This window comes from Elephas maximus, chromosome 1 (genome assembly GCF_024166365.1).
Source record: "Elephas maximus indicus isolate mEleMax1 chromosome 1, mEleMax1 primary haplotype, whole genome shotgun sequence".
Classification (NCBI taxonomy): domain Eukaryota; kingdom Metazoa; phylum Chordata; class Mammalia; order Proboscidea; family Elephantidae; genus Elephas; species Elephas maximus.
Window position 1 is genome coordinate 161,883,922 of NC_064819.1, and position 27,122 is coordinate 161,911,043.

General features: G+C 38.7%; 1 protein-coding gene across 2 annotated transcripts in view; it reads right to left on the reverse strand.

Moving 5' to 3' along the window:
- The window catches only part of MMS22L (MMS22 like, DNA repair protein), a 150,970-nt gene extending 124,761 nt beyond the window's left edge, over window positions 1-26,209 (reverse strand). For both annotated transcript variants that reach the window (XM_049897621.1, XM_049897631.1), the window contains exons 1-7: window positions 26,037-26,209; window positions 24,993-25,171; window positions 23,849-23,974; window positions 22,052-22,101; window positions 5,048-5,135; window positions 4,775-4,952; window positions 1,338-1,428 (exon numbers count right to left, since the gene is read on the reverse strand). In XM_049897621.1, coding sequence (XP_049753578.1) covers window positions 1,338-1,428; window positions 4,775-4,952; window positions 5,048-5,135; window positions 22,052-22,101; window positions 23,849-23,974; window positions 24,993-25,156 — 697 coding nt within the window. In that variant the 5' untranslated portion in view covers window positions 25,157-25,171; window positions 26,037-26,209. The remainder of the gene's footprint in view (window positions 1-1,337; window positions 1,429-4,774; window positions 4,953-5,047; window positions 5,136-22,051; window positions 22,102-23,848; window positions 23,975-24,992; window positions 25,172-26,036) is intronic.
- Window positions 26,210-27,122: the final 913 nt, after the last annotated feature.

The window sequence follows — 27,122 nt, forward strand, 5'->3', positions numbered from 1 at the left end:
GGAATCGACTCAATGACTATGAGTTTTGGTTTTATGATACGAAGGATTACAATCCATAATATATATGAAATTCTGACTAATTAATAAAGAAAATAACACAACTAGAAAATCTGCAAAAGATATAAAGAGGTAATTAATGAAACAAATACAGTTATACAAAGAAGTTCAACTTCACTGGTAATCAGGAAATTGCTAAAAAAGACAATCAATACCATTTCTATTAGTAGACAAAAAATGAAAATAATCGATGGTATCTATTATTGGCAAGAGTATGATACAAAGGCACATTCACAGTTAGTATATAAACTGGTTAGACTTAATGGACAACAACAGAGCAGTGTACAGAATATTAAAAAATGCACTGTGCCTTTCCATGTCTGAGAATCTATCTAACAAAAAAACTTCTAGATGTATTTGAGAAAGCATATGTAAACAAGGATGTTCACCAAAACATTATCTGTAACATAAAAAAGAAAACAATTTAAATGTTCAAAACTACCAAAAAAACCCAAACCCATTGGCGTGGTGCCGATTCTCAATCATAGCAACCCTATAGGACAGAGTAGAACTGCCGCACAGGGTTTCCAATGCTCTAATCTTTACAGAAGCAGACTGCCACATCTTTTTTTCATGTAGTGGCTAGTAGGCTTGAACCTCCAACCTCCTGGTTAGCAGTTGAGCTTGACCGCTGTGCCACCAGGGCTCTATTAAAAAACTAGACATGTCCAAATAAAGACTAGTAGATTTATAACATGCAGTCTTTAAGACAAATGAAGTTGAACTACCATATTTTTACACAAATAATGCAGTGCCTTCTGTGTTTGTTTTCTGCCCCCACCACAAGGTACTCCTGTAAGCGTGCAATGCTAATTCTTTTTTTTTTTTTACAGCAACATGTGGAAGAAAATTGGCAAGGCCCCGCTTGTGAGAGTGCCTCAGGGGAAGGGCACAGCCAGCAAACAAAGGCAGAAGGTCACATTATCTGCATAAAAGTACAGTATGTATACTAACTAGAACGGATATCTAAAAAATTGCTAAATGAAAGACCACACAAGTATCATCTGTGAGTGGAAATAAAATCAAAAATCTAACCTTATGTGTTTCCATACATGTACATAAACATACAGAAAATAAGTACAGGAAGATAAACAGATCAAGCTGTTCCTAGTAGTTATTTCCGGGAAAAGGGAGTAGAAATTTCACTTTTTACTATGGTTACTACTTGCATTTTTGGTTTTCAACAATTGGAATGCATTTATTACTTGTGTAATCTTAGAAAACAATACAATAAAAATTTAGATTAAAAAACAGCATAAATAAAAAGTCCATAAACTTACTCAATTTATCACCCAGGATATGAAGAATTTCTAGCACCAGCCAATGGATATCTAAGTGGAGATGTAACAGGTGCCATGATGGTGCAAAGAGCTGTGAATGACATTATCAACTGAGACTGAGATTCATAACAGGTATCCAACAGCATGTCACAACACTATTCAGTAAGCACAAGGATAAAGAACCAATTAATCTACCACTACTTAAAAGTTCCGGGAAAACCTTTGTCTGGTTCATTCATTAGAGGATTCTTCCATTGGAGATCTTTGAAAGCAGGATATTTTTTCATCTGTTGGCTTAAGACAGATCTACCTGCTGAATAGACTTGTATAGTAAAGGTCCCTTCCAACTGCCCACTGATCCTACTAAAACTGCAAGGCAGCAGATGAATTCTTTAAAACACTTATGATTTTTTTTTTAACATTTAGCTAGAATATATGTATATATATATAAACCCACGGCCATTGAGTTGATTCCGACTCACAGCGACCCTATAGGACGGAGTAGAACTGCCCCATAGAGTTTCCAAGGAGCACCTGGCGGATGTGAACTGCCAACCTTGTAGTTAGCAGCTGTATGTAGCACTTAACCACTATGCCACCAGGGTTTGCACATATATATACACACACACACATTACTGAGTTCCTATGGACCTTCTTTAAATAATTTTAGTAATAACTTTATTTAGATTACCATGTACTAAACACTTATATACTTCATTGAGGCCCTGGTGGCACAGTGGTTAAGTGCTCAGCTACTAACCGAAAGGTTAGCAGTCTGAATCCACCAGCTGCTCCTTAGAAACCCTATGGGGCAGTTCTACTCCGTCCTATAGGGTCACTATGAGTCGGAATTGACTCAATGGGAATGGGTTTCGTTTTTGGTTTTATATACTTCATTACAACCCCACAAAGTAGACACTATTCTAATTCCCATTAAGAAACTGAAGTTAAGAAAGGGTGAAGATTTTTACCTCTTAATTCATGAATTAGGATTCAAACCCAAATCTATTTGACTAAAAAGCCAGTGCTTTTAACTACTGTGCTGTACTGGGTTATCAAATCTTCTTCTAGTCAACATTTGACATCATTATAAAAATAAATACAAAGATACACCATGTTCCATTAAAATAACTAAGAATAATGATGGAGAGGGGACTTGCCTTATCAAGGCAAAATACAACAAAATACAATGCTACACTAATAAAACAGTATTCACACAGGAATAAATAAAAAACAGCAAGAATAGGAAAGAAAGAAAGAAAGGTAGTATCTCAAATCAGTAGAGAAGTAAAGGGTCATTCAATAAAACAGAGGAATCTATTTGTAAGAAAATAAAGTTAGATTTCCCACCTCAAAGCATTTTAAAAATAGAAATTAAAGAGATAAATATAAAAAACAAAAATACTTTTCAACAAGAGCATAGAGAATATACCTAAGGAAAAAAAGACAAATATAACTATATAAAACACTTAAATCATCTACTTGGCAATTTAGTTTAAATGGTGCAAAAGAAATGATAAATACAATATTTGTAATACATAATATCCAACAAATAATAACTTTAACAAAAAAGTTACTAAAAATTAATAAGACAGATGGTTAACTGAAACTACCAATTAAAACTACACTTTTCATATATAAGCTTGGCAAAATATAATAAATACATAAAGTATTGAAAGGTACTTTTTATTTTGTGGTGCTTTTTATTTTCTAAGATGCGTTCATGTTTCAGGAAAAAACAGTATTTTAGTGGGCCGTTCTGTTTATTTATTGAAGATTATTAATTCCCCTGCTTAATTCAGTGTTTCGATCTTCAAATAACCTATCTTTTTAAGTGTGCCCAATTAAAGGGTCTACGAAAGGCAAAGCCCAGTATGAGGACCCTTGCAAACATTATTTCTGCCAATAAATTATTTATTTTTATTTTCTTATGTATTTGGTGGATATCCAGAATAAAAATCAGTCTAATTTACGAAGGCTAGAAGGGAAAAGGAAAAATATTTCTTCCTCCACAATCTACCCATGAATCTTTACTAAATACCCTGTTGCCGTCGAGTCAATTCCGACTCATAGCGACCCTAAAGGACAGAGTAGAACTGCCCCATAGGGTTTCCAAGGAGTGCCTGGTGGATCTGAACTGCCGACCTTCTGGTTACCAGCTGTAGCTCTTAACCACTATACCACCAGGGTTTCCTTTACTTTACTTTAGTAAAATATTTATTTTACTAAATAACATGGATTAAAAACAATTATATACTGGTTTTCTACGGATTAGACACATTAGTCTGTGAATTCAATTATTATTATATACATTGATCCCTGATAGGAATCACATTTTATTTCTTGTTAAATTTCACAGAAATATATACATCTAATTGTGCCTTACATTTTGACAAAGACAGGTTCCTAACATCTGTACATTATTCAAATTGGTGAAGTCAAACATAATGGAAGGAATTCTGACTTAAGAGAATACTATGGTAAATTTCTCTTAGAAGTACAACCAGAATGGATGGCAAGACCGTGTCTTACATACTTTGGACATGCTGTCAGGAGGGATCAGTCCCTGGAAAAGGACACCATGCTTGGTAAAGTACAGGGTCAGTGGAAAAGAGGAAGACCCTCAGTGAGATGGACTGACACAGTGGCTGCAACAATGGGCTCAAGCATACCAACGATTGTGAGCATACTGCAGGACTGGGCAGTGTTTCGTTCTGTGGTACATAGGGTTGCTATGAGTCGGAACTGACTTAACGGCATCTAACAACAACAGCTAACATGGTGAATTATTATAACTTGTCATTTTTTATGTAAGTTGGCATTTTCTTACAAAGAATTTGTTAATTTTATCTATAAACTATGCCAACACTACAAATTTTTAAAAACCAAACTTTGAGGGAATGATAATCACAGGTATTAAAAAAAAAAGGCACAGTCAATACAATTCTAATCACATTCCAAAAAGGTCTCAAAAGTCAGAACAGACATCATGTGGTTTTAAAAGTGTCTTTTTTACAAGGTTATCTTTTAGAATCTTTCTATAATATAAAACAGAGCTTGCCCAACCTTTACCAATGAGGAAGACGATAGAAATTTTAGAAAATAAAGGTTACTGTATTGGCATTGAAACTTTTAAACAATTATACTATCACAATCTGGAATAGAGAAGAACTAAAATTGATTCCAAACACACTGTGCGTATTTATTTACTTAATTCTCCCAACAACTCTATGGAGTTATATCAATTATACAGATAACAAAACTGAAGCACAGAGATGCCATTTGTCCAAAGGCACACAATTAATAAAAGAGGGAGCTAGAATTCAACTCAGGTACTCTGGTTCTGAAGCTGCATTCTTGACTAATTTCTCTCATTCTTGAATAAATATTCCTTGTGGGGAGAAAAAAAATTAAAAAGTAAATAAAACAAGTCAAACCTGAATGTGGTTTTGATTTACAAATGCTCCTATAGAAGCACTGGGAAGTTCAGACAGATGTCCAATATACAAGAGCAATCCATGAAGCTCATCAACCAGCACTGAGGGAAGCTGAGCCTCTAGAGCCTCATAGGGATGGACAGGAACATGACTCTCAGTGTTTTGTACTTTCAGGTACCTAAAACACAATTAGATACAATAAACAACCACAGTCCTAGTGAAAATACAGTTAGAAATTCATGCAATAATCAAAATACTCAGCTGACATCCTACCTGAAGATGAAAACTTTAACATAATGAAGAAATATTACACACTGTTGCCTAATACTGTCTGCTTTGCAGTGGAGGACTGATACTTGACCTGAAATCAAAATAGGCAATGTTAATTACAGCTTAAATAATTAATCAGTAGATAGTGACAGAAAATTTTATCAGCCATATTAGCAGCAATTGCCCCTTGTGCAACTTTTTCAACTGATTCCCATCTGGCTCCTACCACTCCACAAAAAAGTGCTCTTACTAAGGTCATCAATGAAATCTATGCTGCCTGATCTAATAGCCACCACCTGTCCTCAAATAACTTGCCTGTGCAGTGCCACTGATAACGCTTGGTTTTACTGACACCACATACCGCCTGGCTTCTTTCTTCCTCACTTGTCTTTTCTCCTACCTCTCCTTTATGGGCTCCTCTTCCTCAACTCCACTACATAGAATCTCCTCAGGACTCAGTCCTGAGGCCCCTCCTCTCTGTACCTCTCTTCCTACATGTATGATCTCATCAATTCCTTTATTTCTAAATAATTATGACTCTGAAACACTTATGTAAGACCTCTCCTTTACACTCCAAATCTTGCATGTCAAATGCCTGACATTTATGCTTGGATTGCTCAGACGGTAAAATAATACACCTTCCATTTCTCCCAAAACCTGTTCACACTGCCCACATTTTCTCTATTTCATTAAATGATGTCACCAATTGTCTGTATGTCATTCTTGATTCCCCTATTTCCTTTAAACTCATACCTAATCCATCAAAGTCTTACTAAGCTAATGCCCAAAATATACTTTGGAACTCTAGATTTTCTGTGTAGGTCCCATAATCTCTGCTTGAACTACTGCAACAGGGTTTCTAACAGGTTCCTAACAGGTGTCCCCACTTCCTTATTTGTTCCTCTATAAACTAAGTAAATGATCTGCTTAAGGTGTATATCAATTCCTGTCACCCCTGTAAAAAACTATGGGAGGCTATCTATTGCATTTACAATAAAATCAAAACTCTTATAAGGCCAGGAAAGACCTATCAATAGTTCCCGTCTCCCTCCCAACCTCATCACATACCATCTTCCTTTCACTTCCTTCAATGTTATTTTAACAAAAAAAAATTTGGGTGACTACTATGTGTAAAATACTGATAAGCCATTCTAGGAAAAATAAGAGACAATCACTAAACAAGATCAGAGAAAACATGATGGGAATTATAAGCAACAAATTCTCATCCCTACTAAACATAGCAAATCCATTTTTAAATTGGAATTCAAACGAGCAAACACAGCCACTTCTCTGTCAAAACCAAAAGGAGCATAAGTGTGAAGTTGCTGTACAAATACCTACATATGAAGCATTGCATTTTTATAGTCTTTTCCAAAGTGATGACTTTCAACTTTTTTAACCCTTGCTGTTTCTTCTGATATATAATTCTATCTTTCTAAGTAATTTCATTAATTGTTATTTTCTGACCTTTTTTCCTGCCATACTTAGATACTATTTATTTAGATACTAGTATGGAATAGAAGGAATCTCAGTGCCACCACAGTTAAGCATTCAACTGCTAACTGAAACATCGACGGTTCAAACCTACCCAGTGGCTCTGTGGCAAAAAGGCCTGGTGATCTGCTTCCATAAAGATTACAGCCTACAAAACCCTATGGGGCAGTTGTAGTCTGTCGCTTGGGGTTGCTATAAGTTTAAATTGCCTCAAACAGAACTTAACGACAGCAACAGTATGAAATTGAAACCAATGTTGTTGTTAGGTGACATCAAGTCAGTTCTGACTCATAGCAACCCTGTGTAACACAGAACGAAACACTACCCAGTCCGACGCCATCCTCATAATTGTTGTTATGCTTAAGCGCACTGTTGCAGCCACTGTCTCAATCCATCTAGTTCGGAGTCTTCAACATTTTTGTTGACTCTCTAAGCCAACAATGGAGATACAATGAATCATTAAAAAAATGGTGAAGGTAAAGATTTTTTAGCACAGATGAGGACAAGCTGGCCGAGTAGTCAGATGCTTCTGGTGGTCCCTCTCACAACAAAGACCCGAAAAAACAAGTGAATCAATAATATATATGACAAGCTAGGAGCCCTGAACATCAAAGGAAAAGTTAGGAAATCGGACTGAGCAGCAGGGGGAGAGAGGGACAGTTCAGAAGTGGCGAGGAATTGCCAGACCTGATTTGGTAGGAATAGGAGCCTCTAAGGCATGATTCCCTGGTGCAACCGTGGCGGGGCTGGTGGTGTTTGGGACGCGAGTTCCTCCAGGAGAGACAGTGAGCCGCACAGTCTACTCACGCCTCCAGAATCAGAGAAGAGCAGTGCTCTCGGCAAAAGCTAAGTACTTGCATCTAATGTACCATGCCCCCAGCCCCCAAGCTGGCTTCAGTGGCTGTCGATTTTCCTCCTGCGCACCCTGAGCCATTTTCCCAGCCTTGGAGATGGAATAAATTAAAAACTAGGGGAAAAGATAATCTGCCAACTCCCCTAAACTAGGAACTCAGGGCAGAAGCAGCTCCTGTCCGGGCACAAACAGTTCATGGACTTTGAATGCCTTTCACGCCTGCATGGACCTGTGTGGGACCAATTCAGGAATTAGGCCCTTGATGGCAGACTGCAATGGTGTATGTGCCTGAGATCTGACTTCAACTGTTTCAGCTGTGTGCTGAAGAGGTGAGTTTTTGATGTTTGACACCGCTCTGTCTATTAAGCAAGGTCCTAACCCACCCATCAGGGGCCTGAGGACTGGTGGCTCCACCCACGACACCTAGCCACATGCAACAGGGGTCCAAGGATAAGTGGTGCCTCACAGTCCTCACAACTAAAGGCACTGAGTGCCCATGGTCCATCTGCGTACTCTAGGGAACAGGGATGTGCTTTCCTCACAGACACTCGGGTGATGGTTGTAAGCCCCCTGCCTTGCTTGGAGCGTGACCCTGTGCTGCAACCAGATACCTGTGCCTATACCAACGACTCCTACCCCTCTAAGACTGTAGGACACAGCCTGCACCACACAATTGGTGACCAACTACCTGAACACCTCAGCTGAATCCACACAAAAAAAGTGAATGGACTCCTAGGCTCATATACCTTGTAACAATTCTAGCCATCTGGTGACAGGATGTTAGAGCTTCAAAGGCACAAATAATTAAGTCAGCTCTCTCAAGCAGCCTATTCGGGCATATCAAAACAAAACAAAGCATGAGGCTAGGATACAGTAAGCAAATATAAATTAATACAATAACATGTAGATGGCTCAGAGACAGCAGTCAATATCAAGTCCCAAAAGAAGTAGACCATGATCACTTCACCAAGCTCTCAAAACAAAATATCAAGGAATCTTCCAGACGAAGAGGTATTCCTGGAATTACCAGAGAGAGAATACAAAATATCAATTTACAGAACTCTTCAAGAGATCAGGCAAGATGCAGAACAAGCCAAGGAACACACAGATAAAGCAGTGGAGAAAACTAAGAAGGTTATGCAAGAGCATAATGAAAAATTTAACAGGCTGCAAGAATCCATAGAGAGACAGCAATCAGAAACTCAGGTTAACAATAAAATTTCAGAATAAGGCAACTCAACAGAAAGTCAGTGGAGCCGAAATGAGGAAATGGAGGTCAAAATCAGTAAGACTGAAGATAAATCACTTGGCACCAATATATCTGAAGAAATATCAGATAAAAGAATTTTAAAAAAAAGAAACCCTAAGAATCATGTGGGACTCTGACATGCATTGCATTAGGTACCCTCAAAAATGTATGTATCAATTGTGCTGGCCATTATTCCCAATATTGTGTGATTCTCCTGTATGTTGGCCTCTATGCTGTTAATGAGGGAGGATGGGTCACAGGTGTTATAATAAAGCAGGACTCAATCTACAGGATTGGATTGTGCCTTGAGGCAATCTCTTGAGATACAAAAGACAGAAGCAAGCAGAGAGAGAGAGGGACCTCATACCACCAAGAAAGCAGCACCAGGAGCAGAGCACGTCCTTTGGACATGGGGTCCCTGCGCTCTCTTGGTACCAAGGGAAGATTGAGGACAAGGACCTTCCTCCAGAGGTGACAGCGAGAGAAAGTCTTCCCCTGGAACCAATACCCTGAATTTGGACTTGTAACCTACTAGACTGCGAGAAAAACTTCTCTTTGTTAAAGCCGCCCACTTGCAGTATTTCTGTTATGACAGCACTAGATAACCAAGACAGAATTTGGTACCAAGAGAGTGGGGTGCTGCTCTAACAGATACTTAAAATGTGGAAGTGGTTTTCAAACTGTGAATGGATGGCAGAGGACCACCAGCAGCAGAGAACCTGCAACGACAGAGAAATGGCAGGAGCAGAGAACCAACAGCAGCAGGACTAGGCAACCAGTGTGACATGGCACTGGAACCAACCCACGAAGCGAGAGAGCTGAGTACCTGTGCACAGGAGACTTCCTGGCAAAGTGGGGAGCCTCCAGGCACTTATCGGTAGAGCTAGAGAGCTTTGGAACCCTTGCCTCAGCAAGGCAGATACGGATGTGAGACCCAAGATGCTAAGAGGCCAAGAAACTAGGAAGCAGAAGCTGAAGAGACAAAAGAACACAAGAAGCCAAGCTGCCTCAGTCTCAAAAGGTATGGCTATGACCTCATGGGTTTCAAAGGGTGGAGCCATGGCCTCTGGTGTTTCTAAGGGTGGAGCTGCCACTCAGATGGGCTAGGAGAATTATGCACCTAAAGCAGAGGGAGCAGAGTTGCTATCCCAGTAGGCCTGGAAGGCGGAGGTAAGGCCCAGGGCCGAGGGGCCTCCACCCAGAATCTGGAGAGTATGTCTAATACCTAGAATCTGGAGGTCATGGCCATTGTGTACATTGTTTCAGAGAACAGAGAACTATTTTCAAAGCTTATAAGGCTAACGTAATGTGTTCTGCTGACTTGCTTGGTGTCTATTATGCCTTCTTTTCCTCCAGTTTTTCCATCTGTAATAGAAATGTCTAGCTTGTGCACCAGCTCTGCCACTGTACCTTTGGAAACAAATAACTTGTGTTCCAGATTTCACAGATAAAGAGAAATTTTTGGATTTTGGACTTGGAGTTAAGACTTTCGCTATGATACGATGGGGTGAATATGTTTTGCATGTTGCAAAGATTTGATTTTTGGGGGGCCAAAGGGTGAAATGTCATGGACTGAATTATGTCCCCCCCCCCCCCAATGTGTGTATCAGTTGGGCTGGGCCATGATTCCTGGTATTGTGTGATCTTCCTATATGTTGTAAATCTTGCTTCTATGATGTTAGTGAAGGAGGATGGGCCACAGTTGTGTTAGTGAGGGAGGACTCAACCTATAGGATTGGATTGTGTTTTGGGGCAATCTCTTGAGATACAAAAGACACAAGCAAGCAGAGAGACAGGGGGACCTCCTACCACCAAGAAAGCAGCACCAGGAGAAGAGCATGTCCTTTAGACATAAGGTCACTGCACCTTAGAAGCTCCTCGACCAGGGGAAGATTGAGGACAAGGACCTTCCTCCAGCAATGACAGACAGAAAGCCATACCCTAGAGCCAACATCCTGAATTTGGACTGGTAACCTACCAGACTATGAGAAAATAAATATCTCTTTGTTAAGGCCATCCACTTGTGGAACTTCTCTTATGGCAGCACTAGATAACCAAGACAGACTCTATCAAGAGAAATAACCTAAGAGTGACTGGAGTACCAGCAGAGGAAGAGAGAAAAGAAAATACAGAGAGAATTGTTTAGATTTGTTGGCAGAAAACTTCCCTGATATCGTGAAAGATGAGAAGATATCTATCCAAGATGCTCATCGAACCCCACATAAGATAGATCCCAAAAGAAAGTCACCAAAGCATATTATAGTCAAACTTAACAAAACCAAAGATAAAGAGAGAATTTTAAGAGAAGCTAGGGATAAACGAGAAGTCTGCTACAAAGGAGAGTCAATAAGAATAAGCTCAGACAACTCGGCAGAAACCATGCCAGCAAGAAGGCAGTGGGGTGAAATATATAAAGCACTGAGGGAAAAAAACTGCCAGCCAAATATCATATATCCAGCAAAACTCTCTCAAATATGAAGGCAAAATTAGGACATTTCCAGATAAACACAAGTTTAGAGAATTTGCAAAAACCAAATCAAAACTACAAGAAATACTGAAGGAAGTTCTCTGGTTAGAAAACCAGTTAACATCAGACATCAACCCAAGACGACAACAGAGGATAGGGCAACCAGATATCAACGTTGATAGGGAAATCACAAAAATTAATCAAGATTTAAAAAAAAAAAAACGCTCGAAACAGGGGAACAGTGATGTCATAATGTAAAACATGACAACATTAAATTAATAAAAAGGGACTAAAAAATGTAGTCATAGATCTTTCATATGGAGACGAAGTCAAGGTAACATAAAAAAATAAATTTTGGTTTAATCGCAGAAAAATAGGGGTAAATATTAGGTAACCACAAAGGAAACTAAGAATCCTACATATCAAAATAAAATACAACAAAAACATAGACTCAGCAAAAACAAAATCAACAACAATGAAAAAGAGGAAAAGACTATATATAAAGAAAAAACACTGAGCACAAAGAATTAAATGGAAAAAAGAAACTGTCAACAACACACAAGAAAAGACATCAAAATGACAGCACTAAACTCATACCTATCTATAATTACACTTAATGGAAATGGACTAAATGCACCAATAAAGAGACAGAGAGTGGCAGAATGGATTAAAAAACACAATTGGTCTATACGCTACCTAAAAGAGGCATACCGTAGACTTAAAGACACAAACAAACTAAAACTCAAAGGATGGAAAAAAAAATATCAAGCAAACAACAATCAAAAAAGAGCAGGAGTGGCAACATTAATTTCTAATAAAATGAACTTTAAAGTTAAATCCACCACAAAGGATAAGGAAGGACAGTACATATTGATTGAAGGGACAATATACCAGGAGGATATAACCATATTAAAAATTTACACACCCAATGACAGGGCTTCAAGATACATAAAACAAACTATAACAGCATCGAAAAGCGAGACAGACAGCTCCACAATAAAAGTAGGTGACTTTAACACACCACCTTTGGTGAAGGACTGAACATCCAGAAAGAAGCTCAATAAAGACACAGAAGATCTATACACTACAATCAACCAACTTGACCTCTAAGATATACATAGGACGCTCCACCCAACAGTAGCCAAGTATACTTTCTTTTGCAATGCACATGGAACATTCTCTAGAATACACCACATGTTAAGTCATAAAACAAGACTTAACAGAATCCAAAACATCAAAATATTACAAAGCATCTTCTCTGACAATAAGGCCACAAAAGCAGCAATCGATAGCAGGAAAAAGAAATAAAACACATGGAAACTGAACAACACCTTGCACAAAAACAACTGAGTTATAGAAGAAATTATAGATGGGATAAAGAAATACATAGAATCCTTTAAGAATGAAAACACTTCTTATCAGAACCTTTGGGACACAGCAAAAGCAGTGCTCAGAGGTCAATTTATAGCAATAAATGCACACATCCAAAAAGAAGAAAGTGCCAAAATCAAAGAATTATCCCTACACCTTGAACAAATAGAAAAGAGCAATAAAAGAAACCCTCAGGTACCAGAAGAAAGCAAATAATTAAAATCAGAGCAGGATTAAATGAAATAGAGAACAGAAAAACAACTGAAAGAGGTAACAAGACCAAAAGGTGGGTGTTTGAAAAAAATTAACAAAATTGATAAACCATTGGCCAAAATGACAAAAGATAAACAGGAGAGGAAGCAAATAACCTGAATAAGAAATGAAATAGGCGATATCACAACAGACCCAAATGAAATTAAAAGAATCATATCAGATTACTATGAAAAATTATACTCTAACAAATTTGGAAACCTAGAAAAAAAGTACGAATTTCTAGAAACACACTATGTACCTAAACTAACACAAATAGAGGTAGAACAACTAAATAAACCCATAACAAAAGAAGAGATTGAAAAGATAATCAAAGAACTCCCAACAAAAACAAGCCCCATCCCTGATGGCTTCACTGGAGAGTTCTACCAAACTTTCAGAGAAGAGTTAACACTACTACTACTAACGGTATTTCAGAGCATAGAAAAGGATAGAATACTCCCAAACTCATTCTATGAAGCCAGCATACCCCTGATACCAAAACCAGGTAAAACAATCACAAAAAAAAAAAAAGAAAAAGAAAGAAAATTACAGACCTATATCCTTCATGAACTTGGATGCAAAAATTCTTAACAAAATTCTAGCTAATAGAATTCAACAACATATCGAAAAAAATAATTCACCATGACCAAGTGAGATTTATACCAGGTATGCAGGGATAAAAAAAAAAAAAAAAAAAATTTTTTTTTGTTTTTATGCAGGGATAGTTCAACATTAGAAAAACAATTATTTTAAACCATCATATAAATAAAACAAAAGAACCACACGATCTTATCAACTGTTGCAGAAATGGCATTTGACAAAGTCCAACACCCATTTGTGATAAAAACTCTCAGCAAAATAGGAACAGATGGGATATCCCTCAACATAATAAGGGGCATTTATACAAAGTGAACAGCCAACATCATCCTAAATAGAGCCTGAAAGCATTCCCCTTGAGAATAGGAACCAGACAAGTATGCCCTTTATCACCAGTCTAACTCAACATTGTGCTGGAGGTCCTAGCCAGAGCAATTAGGCTAGATAAAGAAATAAGGGGCATCCAAATTTGTAAGGAAGAAGTAAAAGTATCTCTATTTGCAGATGACATGATTTTATACACTGAAAACCCTAAAGAATCCTCAAGAAAACTACTGAAACTAATAGAAGAGTTCAGCAGAATATTGGGAAAAAAGATAAACATCCAAAATTAGTTTAATTCTTCTACGCTAACAAAGAGAACGTTGAAAACGAAATCGCCAAATCAATACCATTTACGGTAGCCCCCAAGAAGATAAAATACTTAGGAATAAACCTAACCAGAGTCATAAAAGACCTATACAAAGGAAACTACAAGACGCTACTGCAAAAAACAAAGAGAGACCTACATACTTGGAAAAACATACCCTGCTCATGGATAGGAAGACTCAACATTGTAAAGCAATCTATAGATGCGATGTAATTCTGATCCAAATTCCAAAGACATTTTTTAACGATAAACAAGGCCGCGGATAAGTGAAGGATTACTGAGAAAGAAGAACAAAGTGGGAGGCCTCACACTATCTGAATTTAGAACGGACCTCAAATTCTCATGAAAAGACCAAACTTAATGGTCTGAGACTTGAAAAACCCTGGAGGTCATGGGTCCCCAGACCTTCTGTTAGTCCAAGACTAGAATCATTCCCAAAGCCAACTCTTCAGACAGGAATTGGACTGGAGTATAAGACAGAAAATGATACTGGTGAGGAGCTTCGTGGCTCAAGTAGACACATAAGAATATGTGGGCAGCTCCTGTCCGGAGGTGAAATAAGAATGCAGAGGAGGACAGGAGCTGGCTGAATGAACACAGGGAATACAGGGTGGAGAGGAGGAGTGTGCTGTGTCATTAGGGGGAGGGCAACAAGGAATACATAGCAAGGTGTATATAAGTTTTTGTATGAGAGACTGACTTGATTTGTAAACTTTCATATAAGACACACACACAAAAAAAATTTGGAACAAAGAAACTCAGATCCTAAAAGGAAAAAAAAATATCAAATTCAACTTTAACAACTTTAACAAACTCCTGGTCATAAAAAAAAAAAAAAAAAAAAAGACACCATTAAAAAATAAAAAAGCTAAACTGCAAAACGGTCACAAAAGGAGATTCTGGAAGGAGGGAGCGGGCTGACTCATTAGGGGGAAAGTGGGAATATGTTGTTGTTGTTGTTCTTAGGTGCCATCGAGTCCAACTCATAGCGACCCTATGCACAACAAACCGAAGCACTGTCCCGTCCTGCGCCATCCTTACAATCGTTGTTATGCTTGAGCTCATTGTTGCAGCCACTTTGTCAATCCACCTTGTTCAGAATCTTCTTCTTTTCCCCTGACCCTGTACTCTGCCAAGCATGATGTCCTTCTCCAGGGACTGATCCCTCCTGACAACATGTCCAAAATATGTAAGACGCAGTCGCGCCATCCTTGCCTCTAAGGAGCATTCTGGCCGCACTTCTTCCAAGACAGATTTGTTCATTCAATATTCTTTGCCAACACCACAATTCAAAGGCGTCAACTCTTCTTCGGTCTTCCTTATTCACTGTCCAGCTTTCACATGCATATGATGCGATTGAAAATACCATGGCTTGGGTCAGGTGCACCTTAGTCTTCAGGGTGACACCTTTGCTCTTCAATACTTTGAAGAGGTCCTTTGCAGCAGATTTGCCCAGTGCAACGCGTCTTTTGATTTCTTGACTGCTGCTTCCATAGCTGTTGATTGTGGATCTAAGTAAAATGAAATCCTTGACAACTTCAATCTTTTCTCCGTTTATCATGATGTTGCTCATTGGTCCAGTTGTGAGGATTGTTGTTTTCTGTATGTTGAGGTGCGATCCATACTGAAGGCTGTGGTCTTTGATCTTCATTAGTAAGTGCTTCAAGTCCTCTTCACTTTCAGCAAGCAAGGTTGTGTCATCTGCATAACGCAGGTTGTTAATGAGTTTACCTCCAATCCTGATGCCCCGTTCTTCTTCATATAGTCCAGCTTCTCAGATTTGCTCAGCATACAGATTGAAAAACTACAACCCTGATGCACACCCTTCCTGACTTTAAACCAATCAGTATCCCCTTGTTCTGTCTGAACAACTGCCTCTTGATCTATGTAAAGGTTCCTCATGAGCACAATTAAGTGCTCTGGAATTCCCATTCTTCGCAGTATTATCCATAGTTTGTTATGATCCACACAGTCGAATGCCTTTGCATAGTCAATAAAACACAGGTAAACATCCTTCTGGTATTCTCTGCTTTCAGCCAGGATCCATCTGACATCAGCAATGATATCCCCCTGGTTCCACGTTCTCTTCTGAAACCAGCCTGAATTTCTGGTAGTTCCCTGTCAATATACTGCTGCAGCCGTTTTTGAATGATCTTCAGCAAAATTTTGCTTGTGTGTGATATTAATGATATCGTTCTATCATTTCTACATTCGGTTGGATCACCTTTCTTGGGAATAGGCATAAATATGGATCTCTTCCAGTCAGTTGACCAGGAAGCTGTCTTCCATATTTCTTGGCATAGATGAGTGAGCACCTCCAGCCTGCATCTGTTTGTTGAAACATCTCAATTGATATTCCATCAATTCCTGGAGCCTTCTTTTCAAGCTTGGACTTCTTCCTTCAGTACCCTCGGTTCCTGATCATATGCCACCTCTTGAAATGGTTGAATATCGACTAATTCTTTTTGGTATAACAACTCTGTGTATTCCTTCTTCCATCTTCTTTTGATGCTTCCTGCGTCATTTAATATTTTCCCCATGGAATCCTTCACTATTGCAACTCGAAGCTTTAATTTTTTCTTCAGTTCTTTCGGCTTGAGAAACGCCGAGTTTGTTCTTCCCTTTTGGTTTTCCATCTCCAGCTCTTTGCACATGTCATTACAATACTTTACTTTGTCTTCTCGAGAGGTCCTTTGAAATCTTGTTTGGTTCTTTTACTTCATCAATTCTTCCTTCACTTTAATTGCTCAACGCTCAAGAGCAAGTTTCAGAGTCTCCTCTGACATCCACCTTGGTGTTTTCTTTCTTTTCTGTCTTTTCAGTGACCTCTTGATTTCTTCATGGATGATGTCCTTGATGTCATTCCACAACTTGTCTGGTCTTCGGTCACTAGTGTTCAATGCATCAAATCTATTCTTGAGATGGTCTCTAAATTCAGGTGGGATATGCTCAAGGTCATACTTTGGGTCTCGTGGACTTGTTCTGATTTTCTTCAGTTTCAGCTTGAACTTGCATATGAGCAACTGATGGTCTGTTCCACAGTCGGCCCCTGGCCTTGTTCTGACTGATATTGACGTTTTCCATCGTCTCTTTCCACAGATGTAGTCAATTTGATTTCTGTCTGTTCCATCTGGCGAGGTCCATGTGTATTGTCACCGTTTATGTTGGTGAAAGAAGGTATTTGTAATGAAGAAGTCGTTGGTCTTGCCAAATTCTATCATTCGATCTCCAGCATTGTTTCTATCACCAAGGCCATATTTTCCAACTACTGATCCTTCTCCTTTGTTTCCAACTGTCACATTACAATCGCCAGTAATTATCAATGCATCTAGATTACATGTTCAATCAATTTCAGACTGAAGCTGATACAAATCTATTCCATCATTTTTGGCACTAGTGATTGGTGCGTAAATTTGAATAATAGTCGTATTAGCTGGTCTTCCTTGTAGGCGTATGGATATCATCCTATCACCGACAGCGTTGTACTTCAGGATACATCTTGAAACGTTCTTTTTGACAATGAATGCAACACCATTCCTCTTCAAGTTGTCATTCCCAGCATAGTAGACTATATGATTGTCCGATTCCAAATGGCCAATGCCAGTCCATTTCATCTCACTAATGCCTAGGATATCGATGTTCATGAGTTCCATTTCATTTTTGACAATTTCCAATTTTCCTAGATTTATACTTCGTACATTCCAGGTTCCGATTATTAATGGATGTTGGCAGATGTTTCTTCTGATTTTGAGTCATGCCACATCAGCAAATGAAGGTCCCGAAAGCTTTACTCCATCCACTTCATTAAGGCTGACTCTACTTTGAGGAGGCAGCTCTTCCCCAGTCATCTTTTGAGTGCCTTCCAACCTGGGGGGCTCATCTTCCAGCACTAAATCAGACAATGTTCTGCTGCTATTCATAAGGTTTTCACTGGCTAATGCTTTTCAGAAGTAGACTACTGGGTCCTTCTTCCTAGTCTGTCTTAGTCTGCAAGCTCAGCTGAAACCTGTCCTTCATAGGTGACCCTGCTGGTATTTGACTATCGGTGGCATAGCTTCCAGCATCATGCAACACACGAGCCCCCACAGTAAGACAAACTGACAGACACGTGGGGGGGAATATGTAGTAAGGTATATATAAGTTTATATGTGAGAGACTGACTTGACTTGTAAACTTTCACTTAAAGCACAATAAAAATTATTTTAAAGAAAGAAAATAAACAGGCTAGCCACAAATTGGGAAAAAATATTCACGACACACATCTAAGAAACCATTCAATTACCTAATATATAAGAAACACCTACAATTTAATTGGAAAAAGACAGATAATCCATTTTTAAAAAATAGGCAAAAGACTTCAACATATACATCACAAAAGAAGACTGCTGACTACTGAACATATGAAAAGGTCCTCATCATTAATCATCATAGAAATGTTATGGTTAAAATGAAAAAGACTGACAATAAAAAATATTAGAGAGCCATGTGGAACTGTAACCTGATAATCTGAAGAAACCTATGTCCACATAAATCCTTCTTTGAAAATGTACTTAGTAGCTTTATTCTAATTAACAAAATCCGGAAACAACTGAAATGTCCACCAGTAAGTAAGTGGACAAAATTTTGCGGTATGGTCATAAAATGGAGCATTATTCAGCAAATAAAGGGAGAGGCTACTGACACACAAAATGATATGGATTAATCACAGAAGTATTATGTCAAATGAAAAAAGCCAGATACAAAATATATTATATATTGAATAAGATCACTGGTTGCTTCAGTGAATGGGGAGAAGTGGGCTTGAGGGAACTTTCTGAGATGACAGAAATGTCTTGACAGCCATATTTTGACAGGAACCACAACCCTATCAAGATGGGAAAAAAAAAAAATTTTTTCATCTTGATAGGGTTGTGGCTTATACAAGTATACGAATTTGTCAAAATTGATTAAACTATTCTTAAGAGCTATGCATTTTACTAACTGCACAAAATTAAAAAATTTTTAATTGATTTCTCATGAACCTTTCTCAGGAAGTTGCTCAAGGATACATTCCTCCAAAGCAAGAAAGTCAACAATGAAAGAGGAATTCTTGGGATTCAGAGAGGGAATCCCTTAAAGGAGAGATATAGGGAAATGGCACAATAATTGTGAAGGAAAGTCCCAGCTTACTGAGTGTGCAGCAGACCTAGGAATCAAACAGTTCATGTTAGAATAGGACATGGGAAAAAAACATTTCCAAGGAAAAAAAATGCAAGATACACTTACCAGACACATTTGGTATTAAAAGTAGTTCTACAGCTCTGTCAGAGTTTTATGAATAAATTAATGACAGAGATATAAAAGAACACAGGAAGTGAAAATGAGAAGCAATGATTAACTCTAGAAAGCCAAAAGGACAGTATTTACACTGTCATATTAATGTCAACACTAAATATTTATTTAATCATATATAACCAAAGTATCCTATTACAAGGATGGAGGAGAGAAAATGTTTGGGAGGTGGTAATAATTCTTCTATTCCCAGATTAGAAGTCAATAAAAAGTATCTAATTATGGAGGGGAAAAAAGGTCAGGGGCTGGGAAATAACAGTTTAATCAAATTATGTAGAAGGATGGAATTAAATACCTGTAGAAACAGCTAAGGGTTAAAAGAGCTGAAAGCTATTGCTTTGAGAGAGCAGTCAGGAGACTGCTCTACGCCTTGTAATTAGGTTTGATTTCTTAAATTATGTACGTGTATTACTATGGAAAAAAATAAAAACTGATGAAAGAAAAGGTTTACATACTCTAAACATCTGCACTATTTGCATAATAACTAATACACATGTAAACTTTCTATGATAGTTAAAATGTTCTTTTATATTTCCTCAAGATGTAATATAAAGAAAAGTAAGTACACTCTACTGCCAGTATCAACCCGGAGAAAGGGTAATACCAACAGTTGTATTACATAAGAACAGACACAAGTGAAACATGCATGTATGTTATTCTGCCACAACTGGAAAGCAATTCTGGAGCTTAATGAATAGAAGAATAAGAACCATATACACTGGCAATATGTAACCCTACATAAGGGCTTTCTGGAAAAGGCTGAGGGGCTAAACTAGCTACAAAAGTGTATTAACAAAGCACTGACACAGATGTGTGGCAGGGGCAGGCTGACCTAGGGATAATCTTTAATACTGCTAACTAGTCCAACAAATCTGTCATTAAAAGCTTTTTTAAGCAACAGAAACAGCCAAAATTTCACTGTAACAAATAACCATTTTAACAAATAGTCCGCTATATGGGTTGCAGGTTAATAGTGCTTTTCAAGGAATAATCTTAGATAATAAATGCCTTCATGAGCCCAATTTACTTCAACCAGTCTATAAAGATATTTCTTGCTATTTTCACTATAGATTTTAAAAGCTCCCCCAACGTTTTCAAAATAAAATTCAAACTCTTCAGCACGATTTACAAAGGTAATTATGGCTTCATCCCTTCCAAATTCATCATGCACACACATGGATCCAAACACACATAATACTCCCAGCTCCCTGAATTTTAATTATTTTACAGACCTAATGTCTTTGCCCAGACAGTTGTTTCTACCTAGAATGCTTCTTGTTCCCAAACTTTCTGCCTAGCTAACTCCTCCCCATCCTTGAAGACTCAGAACTGGCATCACTAAGTGATGGGCACATAAAACCATGAAGCCATCTTTGGCTCCCATGGCACCTTGTACATACTTCTACCACTGCCTTTTTCCCTTTTTCATGCTGCACTATGCTTGCATATCTACCTATCCTACTCAGCTGCAAACTCTTCAGCAGCGTATTTTTCTTGATTCCGCAGCACCTTACAAAGTACCTGGCACGAAGCAGGGACACATTGAGTGATGATGCAACATTAATACTTAACATTTACTGAGCACATACTGAAAAAAATGAGACAAAATGAACAAAAATGGCCCTGACAGATGACAGCCAACAGCTAGGTCATGACGTTTCCTGCTGAAAACAAACAATTTTCGTAAGATACCAAAAATTGTCAGATAGGGCAACTCTGTCATTACAGTGAAACAAGACAAAAAACAGGCCTCTCTGTAATCTCGTCTGAACACAGAAACAAGGCACTCGCAAAAAAGCAAGCATTCCCCTCTTCTAGCTAATGTGACTATTGCTTCCTTACTAATGACAACCCTACTCTCCCCCTTCGTTCATCCCACTTCTTAGATAAAAATTAACATGCCAAATCATCAAGTTGCTCCTGCTCCTAATAGCATCCAATTCAGAATAAAGCCCTAGCCTCTTTAAACCCTCCCCCCAAATCAGCCAGCACAACCCAAACCCTGTAACAAGCCCCTCCCTGCCTTCTCTTACTGAGAGAACCCATCTGTTTCTCACAACGCGTGTAAGTTGTTTTGCTAAGTTAGTAAACCGAACCTTTTGACCAAAAGTGTGTTCCTGGTGGTCTTTGATTCCTGGACATTACTAATCATAGGCACTGGACTAAGTACTTTACATACATTATGTCATTTAACCTTCACAAGAACTCAATGAGGTGGGATTACCTGGTGTGAGACACACAAATATCAAGTGCCATGACTTGAAATACTACACTGTATCAAAACTGCAGGAAAGGAGAAGCAGCTTGCCTGCACTAAAACATACTGTCCTTCAGTTCTCTTCACTACCTTAACTATACCAATCCCCCGCCAAATCAATGATCCTTTAAATGCTAAAAGCAAACAAACAAGCAAACAGAAAGATCAAGACAGAACGAGGTCTAAGACTTTTTGTTTCTCCTGTAAGTTCTCCATCCCACTCTCCATTCCCAAAATAACCACTAATTCACTTCAGGAAGTTTTGCCTTAAAATCTTCGGATTTGGAAAAATACTATAAATCTCAGCTACAACAAAATTTAAATGTCGTACTTTTTCTGAACACTAAATACAGCGTATTCTGATCTGCTGACCTAACACTTCCTCTATGCTACTCATGCAATCCCAATGCAGGCATCATGGACCCGGATGCAATTCACTGTAATGGAGCAGCATTCCTTTTAGCCATTAAGCACAGCTTAAACTTACCAAAATCACAGCTGGCTTGTAATAAGGTTTCCAAGTTGTACAGTTGTTGCCTATATTAAAAAATATAAGAGTTAATTTACCATAGCTTAAAGTATGTAACAACTGTATGGTTAATGTTCCTAAATCTATTACATAGCTTGAATGTCTCTTGTTTGTGGATGGCATTTAATATTTAGTGAAGGTTTACTGAAGGGCAGTTTCGAGTACAGAAGACTTTGAGAAGAGATAAAATGCACCTCTATCTCACCTCCAAAACTGTGTATTAAAAGCTGCAAGTAGCTTTGAAATAATTTTCAAACAGCATAGATTTTACTATCAATGAGACACTGTTTATATATTCAAATTTAAAGTACTTATACAAAATACTAATACGCTAGGTTAACAGCTAAAATGAGATGTTAAATTGTATCATAAAGCAATACAGTAATTCAAAAAAGGAATAGAATAATGTGGACTGGAGTTATTAGCCAAAGCTGTATTGATGATGCTCCAGCTTAACTCCTGATGGTAATCTTCTCTTGCCATTCTTTCTGGTTGCCTTTCAACTCCTTAAAGGCTGATTCATATTCACGACCTATGTCCTGGATAAAGACATACTCCTTCTGTAGTATATGCCAGCCTGTTCTTCCAATAGCATAGTAGATGCAACTCGACACAGACACAGTAATATCTCTTCACAAGGTCTCATGAGAGGAGCATGAGAGAAATCCTTCCAACTTTCCATTATCATTTAAATGTACCATATATAGTCAAATGTGGTTTTGGGTAATAATTTGCCCTCAACAATTGACTCCACTTCAAAATGTCATCTAAAATCTAAATATGGACTGGTTTTAAATGATAAAAAGAAACATTTGATTTTGTTAATTGTGAAAATGGCATAAAAATCAAAACCTGCTGCCATTGAGTCAATTTTGACTCATAGCAACCCTATAGAACACAGCAGAACTGCCCCAAAGGGTTTCCAAGGAGCGACTGGTGGATTTGAACTGCCAACCTTTTGCTTAGCAGCCGAGTTCTTAACCACTACCTCATCAAGGCTCCAATAATGGCACAGTGTTTACATAAAAAAGAGACCATATTTTTTAAGAGATACATGCTGAAGTACTTAAGGGTGAGATGATATAATGCCTGGAATTTGCTTTAAAATAGTTAAGCCAAAAGAAGAAGGAAAGGGATAGATGAAAATGTGATAAAACTTTGAGAAATGTTTATTGTAATAGAGAAATGGGTTTATGGTGGTGCATTAGACTATTTTCTCTACTTTGTGTTTGAAAATTTACATTCAAAAATTTTTTTACATGCTCTTCAAATAGAAAATGAATCACAGTTCTATTACACAGTCTGAAACATATATTTGGAAAAGATCGTGTAAGGGCTATGGTTATTAATGAAACATTTTAATGTTTTTTCAAAATTATACGATAGTTCAAAGCCTTAAATATTTGTCTCCAACATATGATATCATATACAGAGCATAAAGATTTTGAAAATCACTAAAAAGCAACTCATTAAAACCATTATTCCATCAATCACTACTGCCTGATTATTACTACCGGTAGATAATCAAGAAAGCAACAAGCACAACTCAACATTTACTGAGCACTTACTGAAAAAATAAACCACTTATGAGTGTAGATGCTGTTCAGTTTTCAGTTTATTTTCTAAAACTTTTGGTTATTATTTCTGATAATAACAGTGAAATTATTAGAAACCACCCAGCCATGTAACTTATAAAACTGAATAACATCTACACTCATAGGCAGTTAGAAACAAACCAAAAACAAAAAAACATACCTGAATAAATGAAAAAGCTGTCTAGATGAATTAACTAATGCAGTTTCAGTAACCCACGGAATGCCAAATATTTCCACTGTATCCTCTTCAAAGTTGGTTGGTAAAGGATCAAGATTCAAAATTAGCCTGAAATGAAAATTCTGATTTAATCTCATAAAAAGTATGCTCATACAATGTATCATATCTTTCTTTATATTATCTGAATCCATATTTTACATGACATACCGAAAATGTCATAAAGTGAAGAGATGCCTTGGTACCTTACATATCCAGGATTACTACTGTAACACCTAGACTGCATTAAGGATGCAGACATACATAGTGATAAAAAGGTATAACTAAAGAACAATTAACTTAGGGAGAAAAATGCAAAAAGAGCCTATGGAACATGCTTTTGCCTGTCTTCATTAGTGGTCTTTAGCTGTGGTAGAATTTCAATCTCTGAAATTTTTTAAAATACAGCTAAAAGTTATTTTGAGCCATGTACAGTGAAAAGCATAATCAAATTGGGTAACTGCTTTTAGGGTCTCCAGTAAGTATTCCTAAAATATTTCAAGAATTTCAGTTTTACTGTAATATGTGTATATCCACCTAATGTGTCAACTTAGAAGAATGGTATTTCCGTGAACTTACACAATCTGATGCATTTATTAAAAAGTTATTTTTTAAAAGCTAAATCTTTAAAGCTTACATATGTATAGGTATATAGACTTAGAAGGAACTGGGGCAATAAAAAATGTGTATGGTTTACTTAAGAATTACTAAGAAGCTCTAGAATATTATCTCATTCTTTAGAAGAAAATATCATTTCAAAAAGCCCAGGTAGTTCAGAGTTCATTTTAAGTTAACTGGGAAATTAACGTCCAACTCCCCACCCTGAAATTGAGGTAGCAGTGAGGTAAGAGAAGATCAGTTATCAAATAAGAAGTTCTCAAAAACCAAAATACTTTTGGGTATTCTCTAACCAGGAAATCAACAACAGAACTAATATTAGTTTGCACTGGTGTAATATACTTAGCCAATCACAAAACACCACTAGGTGAAAGTCAAAGTTTAATTGATCGAAATCATAAATAACATTCCTAACAAACTGATGAATAATCTCATCAAGGAAAAAAACCGAAAGTCTGATTTTTTTACTTACCGCTTAAGGGCTCCACTGGAAAGGTAAGACTCTCCAGAAAAACTCTGTCCTCCTCCTCTACTGTCAAAAGCACAAGAAAAGCAAGGGGGTTTGCACCATTCCGTCCCCAGCTCCAACTCCAAGCTGTCGGTCAGGAACGTCGATGCACCCGAACAGTTATCCATTGTTTACTTCATGGCCTGAAATGTTTGGGGTTAGTGATTACCATTATGTACCCGTTGCCATCCAGGCGATTCTGATTCAGACCGACCCTACAGGACAGAGTTAGAACCGCCCCATAGGGTTTTCAAGCAGTGGCTGGTGGATTTGAACTGCCGACCTTTTGGTTAGCAGCCCAGCTCTTAACTCTTAACCACTGTGCCACCCGGGCTCCCTGATTACCATTAAAAAAATAGGAACACCAAAAAGAACTTTTTAAGAAATTCCTGGAGATGGGGTAGGCCGAGAGATTCGGGATTACAACCTCAGAAAGTTCCCAAAGAAGTAGGAATTCTGAAAAGCAAATAAGAACCCGCCCCCCCCCCTCGCGCACAAGGGGGAACAAAACAAAATAAGAAGCCAAATCCTCAGTAATCCCTTCACCCGAAATTAAGGCTGTCAAAGCGTAGACAAAATACACCCTTGAACAGCTCTGGCGAACGACTTAAAATCTGTCCTGTAAGTCAGGGTCGCTACGAGTCGGAATCGACTCGACGGCACTGGGTTTCTGGGTAGGTCAGATGCCGCAGCCCAGGGAAGTGGTGAAGAGGCTGGAGGGAAATGGTTGCAGGATGGATCCAGGTTCAATCCCGAGCCAGCCTCGGACTGCACCCTCAGCTACGTTACTAAATTGCACTGAGCCCGCTTCCCCGCAGCCAGTGGACAAAGCTCCCAGGCAGGCCCGGGGTGCGGATCAGGGCAGTGCCGGACGCAGACCCCCACGCCTCCCCCGACTCGGGGACGAGTACCGCTGGGCCCGACAGACGAGGGGTGACGGGGGCGAAGTTCCACACAGGGCGGCGGCTGGACTCCTGCGGTGCTCCCTATCCACAGAACACGTCTTACCTGCTCACTTTTCCAGTTCCTAGGACCCGCCCCCAGCGGTACAGATCACGGCTCCAGAATCCGTAGGGTCCAAATCCGGAACAGGCAAAATTCCCGCCACGCTGCGCGCGCTCAGAGGGGGCGGAGCCAAGGCTAGGCCAACACCAGCGGGGAGGCCGGGTCACGAAAACTCCGCGTGGACGGCCGGCTCACCATGAGATCTCGCGAGATACCGGCAGCCTGGGGCTGCCTACAGGCACTCATTTTTTTCGTTGTTGCTGCCGGTGCTGTTGATTGGTGAGTTGGGTCGGAAGGCGGGGCCTTGCTTGAAAGCGAAAGGGGGCTCTGGGGGTTGTGGGGGTCGCCCTGGGGCGGAGCTAAGGGAAAGGACTTTGCCGAAGCACGACTAGAGCAGTTGTCTGTCTCACACCCAGGTTGTACGCCACGCTTTTTCTTCCTGCTCGAGTGCCTGCAACTGTTTTGTGGAGGATGTCTTCTGATCATGCCAGGCGAGTGCACAAGTGAGGCTAGTCCAAATTAAGAAAAAATAAAACTTAACAATCCAAGGCTGTAATTTTTATGGAAGCACACTGCTTTATCTTTCTCACAAGGAGGGGGGCTGGCGGGCTCAAACCACAGTTTGGTTAGCAGCTGAGCGCTTTACCCACTGCACCACCAGGGCTGCTGAGGCTATTCCAGTGTTGGGAAACGAGTAATTCAGGTGCCTCTTGCATTCGGTATAAAAATTTTTGTTCTCTTTCTTTGGAACATGTCTGGGCAGGTTTAGCACCCTTTTATAAAGTTATAGCCCATTCGCAACATTTTTTTTTTCCATTTAAGTGTTCTTTAAAATCGACTCAGAAGACTTTCATTCTTAAGTCAAAGATAACACATTTCATTGTATCACCGTCTTGAGATTCAAGAAAACCGCCATAATTTTTAATTCAAATTTTTTGCGGTAACTTGAGCGTTGGCTCTTGCGCATTCCTCCACAATAGTTTGTCTAGCTTTTGCCTCCTACATAGGTAACGTTATAACTCTCTTCTCTATTCAAACCAAATACAGCACATTTTCTGACAGCTGGGTTGGGATGGGGAAGAATGGGAA